Here is a 16431-nt window from a genome sequence, read left to right on the forward strand (position 1 = left end):
GAATGGCGGTCTGGCTGGTGGCTAACCTCCAAGTTCAAAAGCAGCAAGGGCTGGATGCCCTGGGGGCGGTGTCTAAGTTTTTGAAGGGCTTTGTCAAAGTCACTGGAAGAATTGTTAAAGATATCTTAGCATGGGAAGAAATTTCCCTGACGTTTCTTTAAAGTTACTTTTCAGTCCGTCTCCTCTCCAAAACGGATGCCTCTTCCACCATCAACCCCTCCTGCTCTGGCTGGCTGGGGGACTTCTCCAGGCCACCTCCAACTACCAATCCCCAACTTAGGGCCCCAGGGCCCCAGGCTGCAAAGCCCTCCTGGTATGCAGACCCCTCTGCCAATCATACAGACAAATCCTTTCTTGTTTTGAGCTGGGCCTGGAAAGCCAGGCAGACATCACTCACAACCCCGCTGGCTTGGCTGCAACCTTGGCTCCTGCCCTAGGCTCTCCTGGGGGCCCCCTCTCCCCCAACAGCAAGACTGTTTACCAGCCTTGGCAAGTCTCAAATGCTGCCGGGGTCGGGTGGGGGGAGGAATGCACGTTGTCAATGAACTTCCCTAAGGAAGACGATCCTCCTTCCAAGAGGGGGCTAGCAGGCAGGCTGAGGCCGCAGGGCATCGCCTAGGTGCGCCTAGGGGAGCCAAACCCTGCCGTCCCACCCCGGCTGCTCCTGTTGCTGTCCTCTGAATGCCAGAAAGGGCGGCCCCAAGCCCACTGGGACAGGCAGGTGAATGGCGGCGTGACGGGCACATAGCGGACACGGACTCCTTCCTGGGGACCCGCGGAAGGACCCTGCACGTTACAACCTAACCCTCCAGCCCTCAATGCTCTCCCCGAATTCTGCTTTGAGCCCCAGTCCACCTGGGGTGTCGGATGGCTGAGTGAGGGGGGAGAGAACATGAAAAGGTACAGTACCTGGTTTCCCATTCTGATCGGGGGCCTGGGGCCGCCTGCGTATCGCGGTGACATAAAAGGCTGCAATTACAGGGAATTAGGTCAACGACAGCCTGCGCCAGTGTGCAGTGACCAACACAAACGCTTTCCACTCCACAAAGTCCGGTCTTGTGGCAACTACGGATCTTTTAAGCTCTCTTTCTCTCGGTGGCCTCGTCCCTCCAGGCAAAACTTCCTCTGGGCAGAGGGGATGACAGATCCACACGGCACGCGGGGCCCCCGAACTCTACGTGTGTTCACGGAGAGCTACTCCGGGCAGGGGGGCAGCGGCCGAGACTTTGCACAGGACGCGGAAGGACAGCTAACCCCGCTCAGGGCCCAGGGGGAGAGCTCTGCTCTCGGCAAGGGCAGTGAGAAGGTACGAGAAAGGACTCACGCCTCCCCTCTGCAGGGGCTGCACACAGAGCTGGACATACACGCGCGTGTGCACACACACAGAACCCCCCCCCCCCAGCGGGGCGGCGGGGTGGGGAGGGCAGTGAGGACTTCAGGAGCACACGATGGAGGACAGGGAGGGGAGAGCGGGCGCCCCAGCCTAATGCAGAACAGGCGAGGGAGCTTTCTCAGCAGCGAGGGTGCACAGAGGAGAGGCTCGGGATGCAGCTTCGCTTACAAACGAATGGTTAACCAAACGCAAAACCAAACCAAAAGTGAGAGAGGAAAAACCAAAAACGCAAAGGCCGCTGACAAGGTCACAGGAACAGGTTTGTTTTTCTCTTTTCTTTTGGTTTTCTATCCCAGCTGGGTGTGAGGTCCAAAAATGAGGAGTATCTTTAGGTTTAGGAAAAAAAAAAGGTTTTTTTTTTTGTCTGTTTTGTTTTTTAATCAGCTCGTCCGTAGAGACCGCAAGGCAATGGCTAGAGCACATTGTCAGTTTTGTTTTTCCTCTGCCGGCTCTTCATCCTCCGCGCCCCGCGCCCCCCGGCCGGCGGCGGGCGAGCCACAGTGCGTTTACCTGACTGTGGGCTCCCATCATGCTGCTAGCATTGTGAGGTGGAGGCTGTGCGTGCGGCGAGGGCTGTGACCCCGGAGGACCCTGTGAGGCCAGACAGTAGAGGCAGGTTATAGATCACGGCACATGGAGAAGCGCAGGAGAAGCTCAAAAGAACAAAACTTAAACCAAAACGGAGGTGGCGGCGGCGGGCGTGCGGGGGGTGGAGGGGCTCTGGCTGGCGGGGGAGGTGGTGGAGCTGCTGCTGGGGAGGGAGAAGCTGGTCAGTGCAGTCACAGGGACTCGGCAGGACAAAATACAAGGAGGCACGCTGGTCACAGGCCCCGGACACAAAGCCTACGCAGGAGCGGAGTTTGCCACGTCAAATACGCTGGTGGAGACAGGCTCGGGGAGGGCGCAATGGCGCGCAGAACAGGGCCCTCGGATGCTCCCCGGACCCAGGGGCAGGGCACCTGCGTGCGGCTCGCAGGGGTGGGAGGGGGCCTGCCCTCAAGGAGCTCACAGTCTAGGGGGCCAGAGACAGGGTTGCGGGTAACGAGGGGACAGTGATGCGCGAATAAGAACAGAGGCGGTAGGAGCAGGTGCAGCCACAGATGGAACGAACGGGGCAGGAGAGGTGCGGACAGTCCAGGGGCGGCCACCCGGCGCAGCTAGTGTGCAGGGGCTCTGCGGCAGGCAGGGTTTCTCCTTCCTGTTTTTACTGATGAGGAAACCGAGCCTCAAGCGATGCAGGGACCTGGCCACGGACACGACTGGCTAAGTGGCTGAGCCAGATGAGATGCTGGACGGCCGCAAGGCCCACCCCCATTCTTGCAGCCCACAGCCAAGCACAGGCTTGGCAGACAGGCCTAGGGACCCAACTGCTGAGTGGGTAGGTGGGCATCGAGGCCAGGCTCTCTACACCAGCCAGCAGAGAGCCACCTGAGTCCCAAGTCCTGGCCCGTTCTGACTTGATACCCCTGGGAAGAGATGGGCAGGGGGCTGATGCTACGGCGTAGCTGGTAAAGCCGCTGCCTACAGCAGCAGCAACCCATATGGGTGCCAATTCAAGTCCCAGCTGCTCCACTTCCAATTCAACTCCCTGCTATGGCTTGGGAAAGCACTAGAAGATGGCCCAAGTCCTTGGGTCCCTGCACCTGTGTGGGAGACCTGGAAGAAGCTCTTGGCTTCTGCCTTCAGATCAGTCCAGCTCCAGCTGCTGTGGCTATTTGGGGAGTGAACCAGTGGATGGAAGACTCCTCTCTCTCTCTCTGCGTTTCAAATATACAATAAATATATTATAAATAAATCTTTAAAAAAAAAAAGATATGAGCAGATGAAATCCCTTAAACCAAAGGGCTATGGGCTGGAACCATCAGAGAATGCTGACATCAATTCAGTGGGCTGCAATCATTACTTACGGGGGGAGGGGAGTGTGTGGCATTGTGGTGTAGCAGGTCAAGTCACCGCCTGCAATGCCAGCATCACACATGGGTACTGGTTTGAAGCCTGGCTCTTCCATTTCCAACCCAGCTCCCTGCTAATATGCCTGGGAAAACAGCAGAGGATGGTCCAGGTCACTGGGCCCCCGTACCCACATAGGAAACCCGGAAGAAGCTCCTGGCTCCTGGCTTCAGACTGGTCCAGGTCCAGCTCCAGCTGTTGAGGCCATCTGGGGAGTGAACCAGCAGATGGAAGATCTCTGTCTTTTCCTCTAACTCTGACTTTCAAATAAATAAATAAATAAATAAATCTTTTAAAAAAGGAACCTGACACAATTAAAAAAAGAATTAGAGGTTTATGCGTTTGAAGCAGATTATACTTCATGTCTAAATAACACACACTAGGAGCCAGCACTGTGGCGTAGTGGGGTAAGCAGCTGCCTACAATGGGCACTAGTTTGTGCCCTGGCTGCTCCACTTCCGATCCAGCTCTCTGCTATGGCCTGGGAAAGCAGCGAAGATGGCCCAAGTCCTTGGGCCCCTGCACCCATGTGGGAGTCCCAGAAAAAGCTTCTGACTCCTGGCTTCAGCCTGGCCTGGCCTAGCTCTACTTGTTTAGTCATTTGGGTAGTGAATTAGTGGATGGAAGATCTCTTTCAAAAAATTAAGTAAATCTTTAAAAACAAATATATACACACACATAGGTCTTCAAAAAGCTTGTGGAAAATGCATTTTGGGGACACTATGAACTATGCACAGATTTCAACTTTTTGAACCAAAATAAGCTTATCTTCTAATTCCATTTTCCCACAAACTCTCTGAGGTGCCCGCACGTGCAGGAGTGTAGACTGATCTCAGTGCCGAAAGGGTTTTATAAGGGTTGGAGTTGGACAGCATGGGGAGCCTGCCTTGGAAACGACTCCTGGCCAGTGCAGGCCAGCAGAGCTGGACAAGGGCGCTGGGGGAGGAGCCACGCCCCAATCCACCCTTCCCCATTCCCCACTCTGTTGTCCTTGGAAGCTGCTTTTGAGAAAAATTCAAAACACGCATGGGGGATGAGTGTGGTTAAATTAAAAAGAAGAGAGGGCAGCACAAGCGTCTGGCCTAGCGGTTCCGGTGCCAGGTAATTCACCGGCACCCTACACTGCAGTACCTGGGCTTGACACCTGGCTCTGGCTCCTGACTCCAGCGTCCTGCTAACGAAGACCCTGGGAGGCGATGGTGATGGCTCAATAACGGGGGTCCTGTCGCCCATGTGGGAGACCTGGATTGAGTTCCCAGCTGCCAGCTTCAGTTCTCGGCCCAGGGCCACCGAGGGCATTTGGGGAGTGAACCAGTGGATGGAGAGCACTCTGCGTCTCGGTCTCACCACCCCTCAGAAGAAAAAGGGAGGGAGACACACGCAAAGGATCTTCCTCCTCCGTGGTCCCCCCTCAGCCAGGCCACCAAGCCTCTTGCTCGCTTAGGAGACAGCCCAGAACTGGGGAGGGAGTGAAGGGCAGACACGAGCTGGGGCACACGGAGACCAGAGGAGAGGTGTGCAGGACCAGATGCTGAGGGCTGTGCAGGAACCTGAGGGCACCACTGGGGACAGGCCTGGGAATTTCTTGGCTAAGCGAGGGGCTGCTCACTTCCGGCAAGCTCTGAGGAGCAGATGTTCCCCTACCTGCCATGCTACTAATTTCAACAAGTGTGTGTCTTTCTAGCGGCTGCCAGCAACGGCATGGTTTGTTACCATGAGCAATTTTCTTAATTAACAGACATTAATTAGCCATTTAGCAATTTTGCAAGCATTTGTTTAGCGGCTTTCCTAAACATGAATACCACTGTGATAATGGCACTGATTAGAGGGTCCCCTAATTAACAGCACAGGGAAGGGAAACTGAAATCACATAAATTAAAAAGGGAGGGGAAGTTAATGAAGGCGGGACATATTTGCACCTGCAAGTCTTTTGTACCACGGAACTTGGGTGTAATGTAAACAAAACAAGATAATTCAAAGCCAACCCCCAAAAAGAGAAAAAAGGGAGAGGAGGAGGAGGAGGGTTCAAGGGTGAGGTCCAGCTGCCAAGAGGGGGCAGCAGGCCCGGTGCAAGCTCCGTGGCGGGAAGGCAGCACCCCCTCCCGTGCAAGCCTCGCCTCGCCTCCCTCCCTGGAGCGGGCAGCCCGGCTCCAGGCAGGCCCCTCGCACCTGTGTGCCCCACTGGTCATGGAGGTCGCAGCGGCTGGCTTGCTGATTTTGAGAGAAAACACGGGTACAGGACCCCGAGTGTCCAGCGGAGCCTCCAGTGACGGCAGTGTTACGGTCGTGAGGGCAGAATGCACCTGACTTGCTGGGCCTGGGGCCTCCCCCACAAGCTCCCCGTCCGGCTGTGGTAACCAGACCACGAATGGGTGGACGCGGCACACCTTTGCTCTCAATAAAGCTGCTTCAAGACCAAAGCCAAGAAGCAGGAAGACGGAGCCCCAGCTCAGCCCTGGCAACTTCTCCGGCTACTCCGTGTGCGGGGAGCAGTCAGGGGAGGGAGCAGCGGCCAGGAGCCTCCTCTCTGACTTGATGCTGTGAATTGGAACACCAAAGCCAAGGAGCAAACCCTCCCTGCTGCCCCCCAAGACAGGACACAGCTCAAGACAGCTCAGTACCTCCCCAGCTCACCTCCTGCCCCCAGCAATCCAATCCAGGTTCTGCCTGCACGCCCCCAGCCAGGCCCAGCACCACGGGAGCAGGACAAGCCTTTCCCCCAGGGAAGCAAACCCTGCCGCTGCCCAGTGGGTCCCCTACCTCCACACAGGGCTCCGTCTCGACGTCCCTGCTGTTTATGCCAAGCCTGGGGCGCTCAGCACACTCTGGGTCGAGGGCATGTTTCTGCGATTGAACCCTACACAGCCTGGCCCCACTAAGGGGCAAAGAACGTAGGCTGTGGTTGCCCACAAAGAAAATGACAGCCGCGCGGCCCATCTCTGCCTGCAGGCACGGGCTCCACTCCGCCGCCTGCGTTCTCCGGGTTTTGGAAAAGTGGCGTCTCCCTTCCCTGCCCGCACGCTCAACAGGAGGCTCTGTGTAGGCTTGGGGGCAACGGAAGATGCGCTTTCCATCTGTTACCCACGTGGGCCAGAGGTGACCAAAAAGGATCTCAGCCAGGGAGTGCGCCCTTGGCAGGGAACGGGAGCCTGGCTCCTCCCTACACTCTGCACTGATCCGGCGGGCAGGTGGAGGGAGGCAGAGGCGGCGGCCTCGAGCAGATGAGGACTGATCAGCTGTCTCACACACAACTCACCTGGGGGGCCCTGCTGACTCCCACTTGTTAAAGAGGGAGCATCTAGAAGCCTGCTTGGCCAGGACGAGCCCGCAAGCCCAGCCTCCCCTAGACGGCCCTCTCCCGCCCACTCGCCAAGGGCCACTTTCCGTGGCAGGTGCTGCTTATTCCCTCTCCTGTTCTGCCACGGGTCTCGCAGAGCAGCTGGCCAGACCGGGACACGGGGCGTCCTTACTAACAGTTCACGGAGAACCACGCCTGTCTGGCAGGTTTCTGTCATCTCCTCCTCCCACATCCTCCCTTCGCAGGGGGGGAGACAGTGGCCCAGGACAGAGGGTCGACTTGTCCAAGGCTACAGAGCATAAGTTGGCGGCTAAGCCTCATCTCGCAGCCGCAGCCCAGACCTCTCCTCACGCCGCCGCGTCCCTGTCCACTTCTACATGAGACACAAAAGTTGGGTTTGCAAAGCCGGCTCTGCCCCCGACTGCACTTCCATCCTCGCCTCCCCTGCAGTGACCGTGGCCTCCACCTGTGATGGCGCACTGAGTCCTGGGCTGCTCCAAGTGAGGGCCGTGGACAGCTCCTTCCCTGACGCTCATCAGGCCTGCCTAAGTATGGAGAGGTGCAGCCGGGTCTCAAAGTCTGCTTCTGGAACTCAAGCGGGTCCCAGGGAGCGCGCCACCCTGCAAGCCTGTGGCAGCACGGAGACAAGAACAACGAGAGGGCCCCGAGCGACGGAAGGACCTGGGTGCTGACCTGTGTCTGACCAGCCCCAGGCTGGGGTGGCAGAGGCACATCAGGCTCTCCCCGAAGAGCTCCCAGGGAGAAGGATGAGGGCACAGCGACAACCAAGCTTGAGTGCTGGCCTAACTGCCAGGGGCAGCAACTGGAGGTGAGGCCTCGCTAGGTAAACTGAGGCCTAGAGCAGCCAAAGAGCGTAGGTCCAGTCCCTCCAGGAGCCACTAGCAAGCTGGGATGAGAACTAGGGTCCCCTGCCCAGCCCCTGGCTGGTCTCAACTCTTTCCACTGTGCTGCACTGCCTCTGCAGGCTGACCACAAGGGGATCCGAGTCCTGGGGGAGACCTCGGCACACAGTAATCCCTGCTCCTGACGCCGGGAAAAGGAGACAGCAAACATATCCACGTCCTGTCCAGCCTCCACGCTGCCCCAGACCCTGCTAACGGCCCTGCCAGTCTGTCTCGGCTGGCCCCAGGATCTGACTGGAGACCCTCAACTCCTGCACTTCCTTTCAATTCTCTTCTGTGATTCCAGCACTGGCCAGTGTCCCATCCAGCAGCTTCTGACAGCCACTCAAACAGGGCCTGGAGCTCTGCTATGGGGGACCGAGGCCTGAGCTGTGCTGTCGCTGTCTGGACACTGAGACTTGAGTGGCAAAGCCTTCACGACAGCGGCACAGTGGGGAGCAGGGTTCCCATGGCCCCGCGACCCCCGGGCTCGGAGGAAACGCATCGCAGAGCCATCAGCAGCACACCCCCCCCCCCCCCAGCTTTCACTCCAGTCCCTGTACCTCACGCATCTGAAGCATCCTCGACGCAGGAGTTGGGCTGTGGTGTGATGGGAAGGCTGTGCTGCTACATGGCCCCGGGTCCAAGTCCAGGCCCTCAGGGCACGCCAGGAGTCCAGCTCCCTGACGGCTGTGGCCTCAGTGTCCTCATAAGGAAAATGGGGACCCTCCTACAGATATCACAGGTGCGGTCCCCTGCCCTGTGCCCCCTCCTGTAGCCATGCACTCGCCATTGACAAGGCAAGCAGAGGTGTCAGCCGTGGCCTTGTGGCTCCTGTACCTGCTGCAGGGCACAGCCCCTGGGACCTCTGAAAGCCACACCCCCTCCATAAACACTATCCCAACAGCCGCTCCTGACATCCTGCCCTACCTGTGAGTGCTCAGTGCACCCCAGAGGAACACAGCCAGGGCAGGGCCCAAACACAACAGGGAGGCTGGGCCCACAGGAGAGCACACAGCCATAGTCAGCATATTCCACACCCATGGGCTCAAGGAACCGGAGGAAAAAAAGCCGGTACCACCAGGCTGAACTGCCAAGGTGGAGACTCCAATGTCAGCTCCTAATATTAAAAACCATCTTTACAAGGCCGGTGCCGCGGCTCACTAGGCTAATCCTCCGCCTTGCGGCGCCGGCACACCGGGTTCTAGTCCCGGTCGGGGCACCGATCCTGTCCCGGTTGCCCCTCTTCCAGGCCAGCTCCCTGCTGTGGCCAGGGAGTGCAGTGGAGGATGGCCCAAGTGCTTGGGCCCTGCACCCCATGGGAGACCAGGAGAAGCACCTGGCTCCTGCCATCAGATCAGCGCGGTGCGCCGGCTGCAGCGCGCCTACCGCGGCGGCCATTGGAGGATGAACCAACGGCAGAAGGAAGACATTTCTCTCTCTGTCTACTCTGCCTGTCAAAAAAAAAAAAACAAAACAAAACAAAACAAAAAAAAACGAACAACAAAACCATCTTTACGAAGAGTAATAACGCAACACTGATCTTAAGAAGAAAAGTAATCTAGACCAAGCGCCAAGTTAAATGCTTCCCCATTCCCTGCCCTTCTCCCAAACGCCAGCCTGCATTGCTCAACGCTGCCTTCCTCTGCCTGCGTATCAGGCACCCGCAGAGACATGGAGCTGGGCCCGAGCCCCAGCCTTGTGGGAAGGGAGCACACAGGACAGGCCGAGGGTCCCCCACGCCCGAGCCACCAGGGATGGAGGCCTGGCCTCGTGCGTGCACCTGACATGGGGTGGCAGGCCCGGGCTGTGTTCTCACTGGGGCACTCAGCCCACACACAAGGCAGCAGCGCCGTCTTCCAGGACAAACCTGCTTGTCGTTGCAGAAGGCCATCGGGAAAGGGGCCTGAGGTTTTGGGCCACTTAGAGACAGACTCTGCTCACAGATGTCGGCTGCCGGGGACACCGCTGGAGAGGTGGGACATAGAGGGCCTGTAGTGCCGCCGGCCGGTGGGCCTCGCCTGGCGGCTGTGTCCCTTTAACTGAGTGACTGTAAAATTACAGTAATTATACACAGGGCAAACGGCATGCGGCAGACAACCTGAGTTGCTCCTGGGATACTGGTGCTGACGGAAACAGCGTGTGCCCCCACTGGCGAGGTGGCCACAGCGTGTGCGTGCCAACGACACCCAAGTCTGTGGACACAGTCTGCCTCACCCGCGGCCTCCCTGGAGGAGGAGGCCGACCGCTTGGTGGGGAGCGGCGAGGGAGTCAGGGGATCCTGGAGTACGGCTTGGGGAGCTGTTTCACGACTGCACCTCAGTCTGTGTCTGAGGCAGAGACCACTCCGGTGTAGGCGAGGTGCACCTGCAGCTGGGTCTGTCTGCACCCCCTATGCGGTGAAGGAGGGGGCCCAGCCAGGTGGGGCCAACACGCAGGTTTCGGCACAGCCCCTGGAGAGCTCACAGTCAGGAGAGGCTCCGGGCTGCCCAGCAGGTGAGCCCGCAGCACTCACGGCCCTCCCCATGGGCACAGGGTGGGGGGCTTAGAGGGCTGGCCAGCGGGACAGACCCTACTCCTGGGAGGGAAGTCACCAGCTGGAGGGAGCGGAAAGTGCCACGTCTCCCCCTCAAGGTCACCTCCGCATAAACATCAGGGATGCTCCCAGCTACCCAGGCCCAGGCTGTGCAAAGATTGGCCAAAGACTCATCGATTTCTATCTGAGCCAGGGCCCCAGCTGACCTCCCCTCCTCCCCGCCACTCTCCCTGAGGACCTAGGACGTGCTGGGCAGATGGGAGGGCGCAAGGTCTGCACAGCTGTGAATCTGGTGTCCCCAGATGCACCCTGCTGAGCCTCAAACAGGGGGCACTCAGCAAAGGTTCTGTGTAACAGGCACGAGGCACGATTGTGCCCCAGGGGTGCAGAACCAGCAGGCGACAGTTTTCAAAACAAAGCGAGGGAACCTGGCAAATCAAAGCGCGAGCAGCCTGCAGGACCGAGGCGGAGTTCCTCAGGGCTGTGACCTCCCTGATCTAGGTCCAGGCTCAGTCCCCTGCATCACACATCACACTGTGTCAGAGCGGGGACCCTGAAGAGCATGGCCGCCATGCTGAGCGAGAGGAAGCTCAGGACCAAACCCGGCCCATCAGGTTTTATTGGGATATGGTGTAAGTAGGATTTTACACACTCATTTAATGTGTACTGCGACGGTGGAGGCCACTGGCTGCCACAGAGCCAGGCGGCCCCACCAAGCCAAGACGACGTACCTCCTAGCTGGACCTCCAGGAAGGAAGTGGACCCCTGTGCAGAATGCGCGTTCTCGAGACAAGGGGGAGCCCGGGGAGAGATCTGGCCACACTCTTGCAGACTGAGCCTCCCGTTTCTGAAACACCAGGGGCCATCCGTGTCTCAGCTTTCAGAGTTTGGGGACATGTGCACAGCCTACACTGGCTGGTTTTCTAACCTGAAAATCCAAAATGCTCCTGAATCCACGGCAACAGCGACGCAACCCTCCAGAGCTGCACATTTTGGTCTAGGCTGCTGAACCCGTGTCTGTTTTCTGATCCTCACCTCCCACCTTTCTTATGGCACAAATGAAGCCGAAGTTCAGCCCATTTTACAAAGGAGAACGCTGATGTCCGGTGACATTAAGGTCCTAACTATCAGGGCCAAGACTGGGCCCACTGCGACAGAGTGAGTACTGGTGCAGGCTGGAAACCTGAACTCTGGTTCTCTCACCAACATGGCACGTGACCGGTCAAGGAGTCCTGGCTTTCACAGCTACTGCTGTGGGGACAAAATGACAGTTCCTCCTTGTAATGTGGGCCTGGTGCTCACGCCAGTGCACGGGTGCCAGGGGACCTGTCTGTCAACCATCTCCCCGGTCTCCCTTTTGCCCTGATGCTGGGCACTGAGCTGCTCTCTTGCTTGCCAGCAGATAGGTTCAGGGGGCTCGATTCCCAGCCGTGAGTCCAAACTGTCAGGACCCCGGGACTTCTCCAGGGTCAAGGTCACCTCGGCCAGGAAAGGGCTTGACCTCGAGTGAGTGGCTGCGGTTGGGATAGCACAGGGGATAAGAGTGCAAATGTTGCATGTAGACACTGTTGGGCCTCCCTGTTGCAGATGCTGTGTGTGTGTGCACACTTGTGTCCATTAACCGGGCACTCTTTCTGGGGGCACGGGAAAAAGCATCAACACCCAGAACATCTACCTGGCAAATCAGCCCACCCAGGCTGCGGGCAGCAGTACATGCTAAGTGCTAGAGACACTTGATTAAGTAGTGCCCTGTGTTGCCCCATAAAGTAGCTCAGGCCAGGTGGAGAGACCAGCTGTGAGCACACCAGAGCCACACGCCAGCAGAAGCAGGTAACAGGTGCATCAGGGAGAAAGCTGGGGCCTCTAAGCTAAGGGGGCAGGCATTAGCCTTCGGAAGCTTGTGCAGGGAGTGGCAATCACATCCGTATCTTGGGAATCACACAGCCATGCCGCTTCTTTCCACAGATGTTTCGACAGCTAAGCTTAGAAATCGGGACTTGCGGCCACTGGAACCTGGGCTTCACAGGTGGCCAGGGCGCTGATTCCCACCTCCTGCTGACCACACCTGCAATGAGGAAACCCTTCCCAGCCTGTTCCTAAGTGGCCCTTCCATCCTCCCGGCTGCCCCACTAAGCCACACCCCCTAGCCGTGAAGCCAGCCCTCTGCCACGGTGATGAAGGAGCTGTGAACCAGGGGCCCTGCAAGTGGGTTTCTGGCAGGGTTTGGGAGAGGCACCTCTCCCCCCGCAGCCTCCACTCACTGCAGAAGAGACCGGCTTTGTGAGTGGGTGGAGGTGCAGGCAGAGGCAGACCCTGAACCATGTGGGCCCCTTGGAGCACAGAGGTGCCGAGCCTGCCTTGCCGAGGGAGGCTCATCCTCTCCAGCTGCAAAGATGCAGCCCTCCCGCCCGCCGGCTCCCACGCCTCCTCTTGCCGGTGCTCAGGCTCCAGGCTCCGCTGTTAATCACGACAACACGGCGAAGGTGAGGCGCATATTAAATAGCACTGCCTCACCCACCCAGAGAATTCCTGCTCTACTTCCCGCTCTCCAGCCACACGCGTACGTGCAGCCTTCCTGTCCGACCCTTTCACACCCAGACAGTTCAAAACAGCAACGATTCATCACATCCAACGAGCAAGAGGCTGCCTGCCGGACCCTGGGGGCCACACCCCCAGAATGCCCGGAATCCAGCCCCCATTGTCCACTGAGCAGAGAGCTGGGAACAGGATGACAAATTGGCCGCAGCTTTTGCTCTGAGAGCGCTCTGGGGGCCTGGGTGCTTTCTCATGCCTCTTCTTCCTTCCTTGGCCATCGAGAGGCAGGAGGACGAAGCAGGGAAAGATCCAGGACCCAGTGGAAGCGCAGGGCTGGGAAGCCCCGCCCACGGTCACACATGGGGAAAGCCTCAGTGCCAACGCAAGGAGCAGCCCCGTGGCACTGCTGCAAGGCCCTGGATTCACAGAGCCAGGAGCCCAGTCCCTGGTTCCTGCAGCAACTCAACTTGCCTCCCCTGTAAATGGGGCTGCCCCCGCTTCAACACCCCACAGCCTTGCAGGGAAACACAGGCTATAAACACCAAGAGTCCTTTGCCCAGCGCCAGGAGCTGCCCCTCCCTAAAGGTGGCCACTACCAAATCAAGCTGCGGCTCGGGCGCCTCCTGCCTCTGCGAGCCTTGAGAACATCTTCTTCCTTGGATGCAGCCTTCCTGATGATCCCACTCCCCGGGAGCTGCCTCCCCTTGCCTACCACGGCCGGCCAGGACCAGCTGGTCCAAGGGAGGGAGCGTGTCCCTCCACAACAGCCGTGGGGAATGCGCCTGATGCTCCTGTGCAGCCGAGTCACGGAGGGATCTGGCCCTGGAAGTGGCCTCTGTTTCTCTGGCCTCAGAAGTCCCTGCTGCCCCAGAGGCCAAGGGCTGGGTTTCTGTTCACCACTGCACCTGCCACGTCCCTGCTGAAGCCAACAGGCAGGGAGCCGGTGACCCAGGCCCTCCTCTGGGGCAGCTCACCCACTTCTCAACTCTTCAGCCATTTCTACACCTGCAGGTGAGCTCCCAGGAACTAGCTACTGCAATGAGCCTGAGGAGGAGGAACTTCATCAGATCCGTGGCACAAGCATCTCTTTGATGAGCTTGGGGCAAGACTTGTTAAAGTCTTCTTAGAAAAAACAAAAACAAACAAACAAAAAACTGACCTGAGAGTGAAGCAGCTTCAAGATGGGTCAGGGAGGACTCTGTGGCCTGTAGAGGAATCCCAGCAGACGAATGGAGGGGGCACAGAGCGATAGCTCCGGCCGGCCCTGGCCCCGGGGACCGACGGGCAATGCAACAATGGGGTGAGGGTCACAGGGCCAGACCAGGGAGAGCTCCCAGTGTCCTGCCAAGAGCTTGGACCCTATTCTCTCAATGAAGGAACACCATGGACAGAAAGAGTGCTAGGTGGGGAACGACCTGCCATTAGCCCATGGCCTATGACCACCAAGGGGACATGGAGCCCAGGAGGGCCACTCTCGTGAGTAGGAGTTGGATGCACATAGCACTGAATGCGTGCCCCTGGGAAGGAGCCTTGTGCAGCTCGCCCACGCTGCCTTTCCTTCCGGTCACACACGCCAGCTCAGGGACAATACACAGCTGGGCAAGCTCCCATCAGGTGGGGGAGTCAAGGTGGCAGACCCGACCCAAGGAGGTGGGCAGGATTCAGCAAGGTACCACCTGAAGAGCCAAACGGGGCCCAGGGCTTGGCAGATGCTGAGCTGTCAGTCAAACTTCAGGGGAGCACACTAAAGAGGCCAGTCAATCCAGGGCACGGCCGGAACGTGCCCCACATGCCACGCCACCCAGGCAGCGCCAGACCCTGGGAAAGGTTAAACTTCCAGCAACCTTTGCTCTTGGGCAGCTGGGAGACCCAGACTGGGGCTTGCGGAAAAGACAGCCCAGGACACAGAGCAGTGACCCTGACAGCTGACAGGCCCCAGGCAGGGCTTCACGCATGCATCCTCATGGTGTCCCTAGGTGGCCATGGCAATCACCGCCCCCAGTTCTCAGATGGCGGGATGGAGGGCCACAGAGCTGCGCTGTACGACCCCAGAGCTGCCAGGAAGGAGAGACTTCCTCCAGAGGAGGTGCAGACAGAGGGGACCCAGCAGCTCCCCACTCAAGACAGCAGGGGTGCCGGTCAACAGGAACCTGAGGCCGCAGCGGGCATTCTTCAAGGGCAGTAACAGACCATGACTGGACACGACTGCAGGTTTGCAAAAATGAGCAGTCCTCCCACGGCTCTGCAAGGAAGACGTGTGATGACAGCACCAAGGAAAGGCAGGTGGCCGAAGCCCCTGACAGCCGCTGTGCCTCCGCCCTGCACGGCACACAGAGACCACGTGGACGTGCCTGGGGCCGGGAGCTCAGCCCCCAGCACAGAGCTGGCACTTCCTGAAGGCTGTGACCCCACCCAGCTCCAGTCTCCTTCCCTGGGGGCTTCATTTATCCCAATGCCTGCATTTTCGGGGGTGGGGGTGGGGGGTTGATCTGGAGAGAAAAAGGACCCAAACCAGGAACCCACATCCCCAGCATGTAGGGCAGTGCCTCCCACGGAGCTGGGTCTGTGCGTGGTCCCTGCCCCAGCCGAGGCGCTCTGCGCGGGCGCCCTGTGGCACGCTCTCGCTCAGGGGCCGTCCCGCTGCACGCAACGCCGAGGCATGTTATTACAGGATTCTGCTGGAACCCTCTCCCTCAGCCGCTTCTGCTGCAAGGGCTGAGGAATGTGACCTTTTTTTTTTTTTTTTTTTTTTTCTTTAAAGGAGAAAAACCTCAGCAAAACTTGCAGGGAGGGAAGGTAGGGGCAGGAGCAGAGGATGAGCTGCTCAGTCTGCCAGAGACAGGCAAACAAAAACATCCCCACCCAGGACAGGGCTGGGGGAGCTGAACCCCACGCCTGGGGTGGCGTCTAGGCACGGGGAAATCTCAGTCCTCCAAGAAACGCGAGAAAGCGCAGGTCCAAAGCGGAGGGGGCCAGCCCAGCGCTTCACGAACGAGAGGCGAGAGCAGCTGTGGACACCGGGGCTTCCAGTGTCAGGTCCATCAGCGCCAGGGAGTCCGTTAGGGCTCAAAGGAGGCCCAGAGAGAGGTGGCAGCAGCGGCACTAGCAGGGCTGGACTCTCCCTGCCCCTCCCTCAAAGGGAGTCAGAGGGGCCTTGGCCGGCAGGGGAGGCGTGGAAAAGTGAGCCCCCTCCCCGCTGGGCAGGCAGGGGCAGGTGGCCAGAAGGCCCCGGTGTGCAGTCCCGCCTGGCTCTGCGGTGCGGGGCTGGCTCCACGTTAGGGGGCGGTCGAGGCCCATGGAGCCGCCGGGTGCTTTGTTACCGAGCAAATCTCCTAGGCACTGCCTGCTGATGCATAGCTAACCGGGCGGCAGACACTGATTTATGTTCAACTTTCCATTTCATCAGTGAGAGTCACGGCGCTCCATGTGGAGTTCACGTTTTTCAGAGGGGGAGGGGGAGGCGGCTGGAGTGCCCAGACCCAAACGTGTCCACACGCGTGCACACAGGCACGCGCCCTGGCGCCCCGGCAACTTCTCCCTCCTCTACAAGGGCGAGGAGGAGGGGGAGGGCGAGGGGCCGAGCCGGCAGCCGGGCAGCCTGGCACGTCAGGAGTAACCTTTTGTCCACCGTTGCTAGGAGCCCCGGGGGTGGTCATCTGCCGCTGGGCAGACGCTAGGCACCAGGCTGGCTGCCGGGCGGGAGTACAGCCTGACCTTTGTGGAGGTGGTGCTGGCAAGGAAAAATAAGGCTTGCTTCCTCTCTCCTGCCCCAGGCCTCTTCACACAGGCCAGGCGGCCGGAGGGGGTGATGGGGGGG

The 16431-nt window shown here is 59.1% G+C and overlaps 1 protein-coding gene across 2 annotated transcripts in view; it reads right to left on the minus strand.

Annotated features, from left to right (window-relative positions):
- SSBP3 (single stranded DNA binding protein 3) overlaps nucleotides 1-16431 on the minus strand; it is a 149609-nt gene that overhangs the window by 19722 nt on the left and 113456 nt on the right. Inside the window, exons 6-7 of one of the 2 annotated variants that reach the window (XM_062191392.1) lie at nucleotides 1904-1984; nucleotides 910-969 (exon numbers count right to left, since the gene is read on the minus strand). In XM_062191392.1, coding sequence (XP_062047376.1) covers nucleotides 910-969; nucleotides 1904-1984 — 141 coding nt within the window. The remainder of the gene's footprint in view (nucleotides 1-909; nucleotides 970-1903; nucleotides 1985-16431) is intronic. The other variant, XM_062191393.1, reaches the window with a different exon arrangement.

This window comes from Lepus europaeus, chromosome 5 (genome assembly GCF_033115175.1).
Source record: "Lepus europaeus isolate LE1 chromosome 5, mLepTim1.pri, whole genome shotgun sequence".
NCBI lineage: Eukaryota > Metazoa > Chordata > Mammalia > Lagomorpha > Leporidae > Lepus > Lepus europaeus.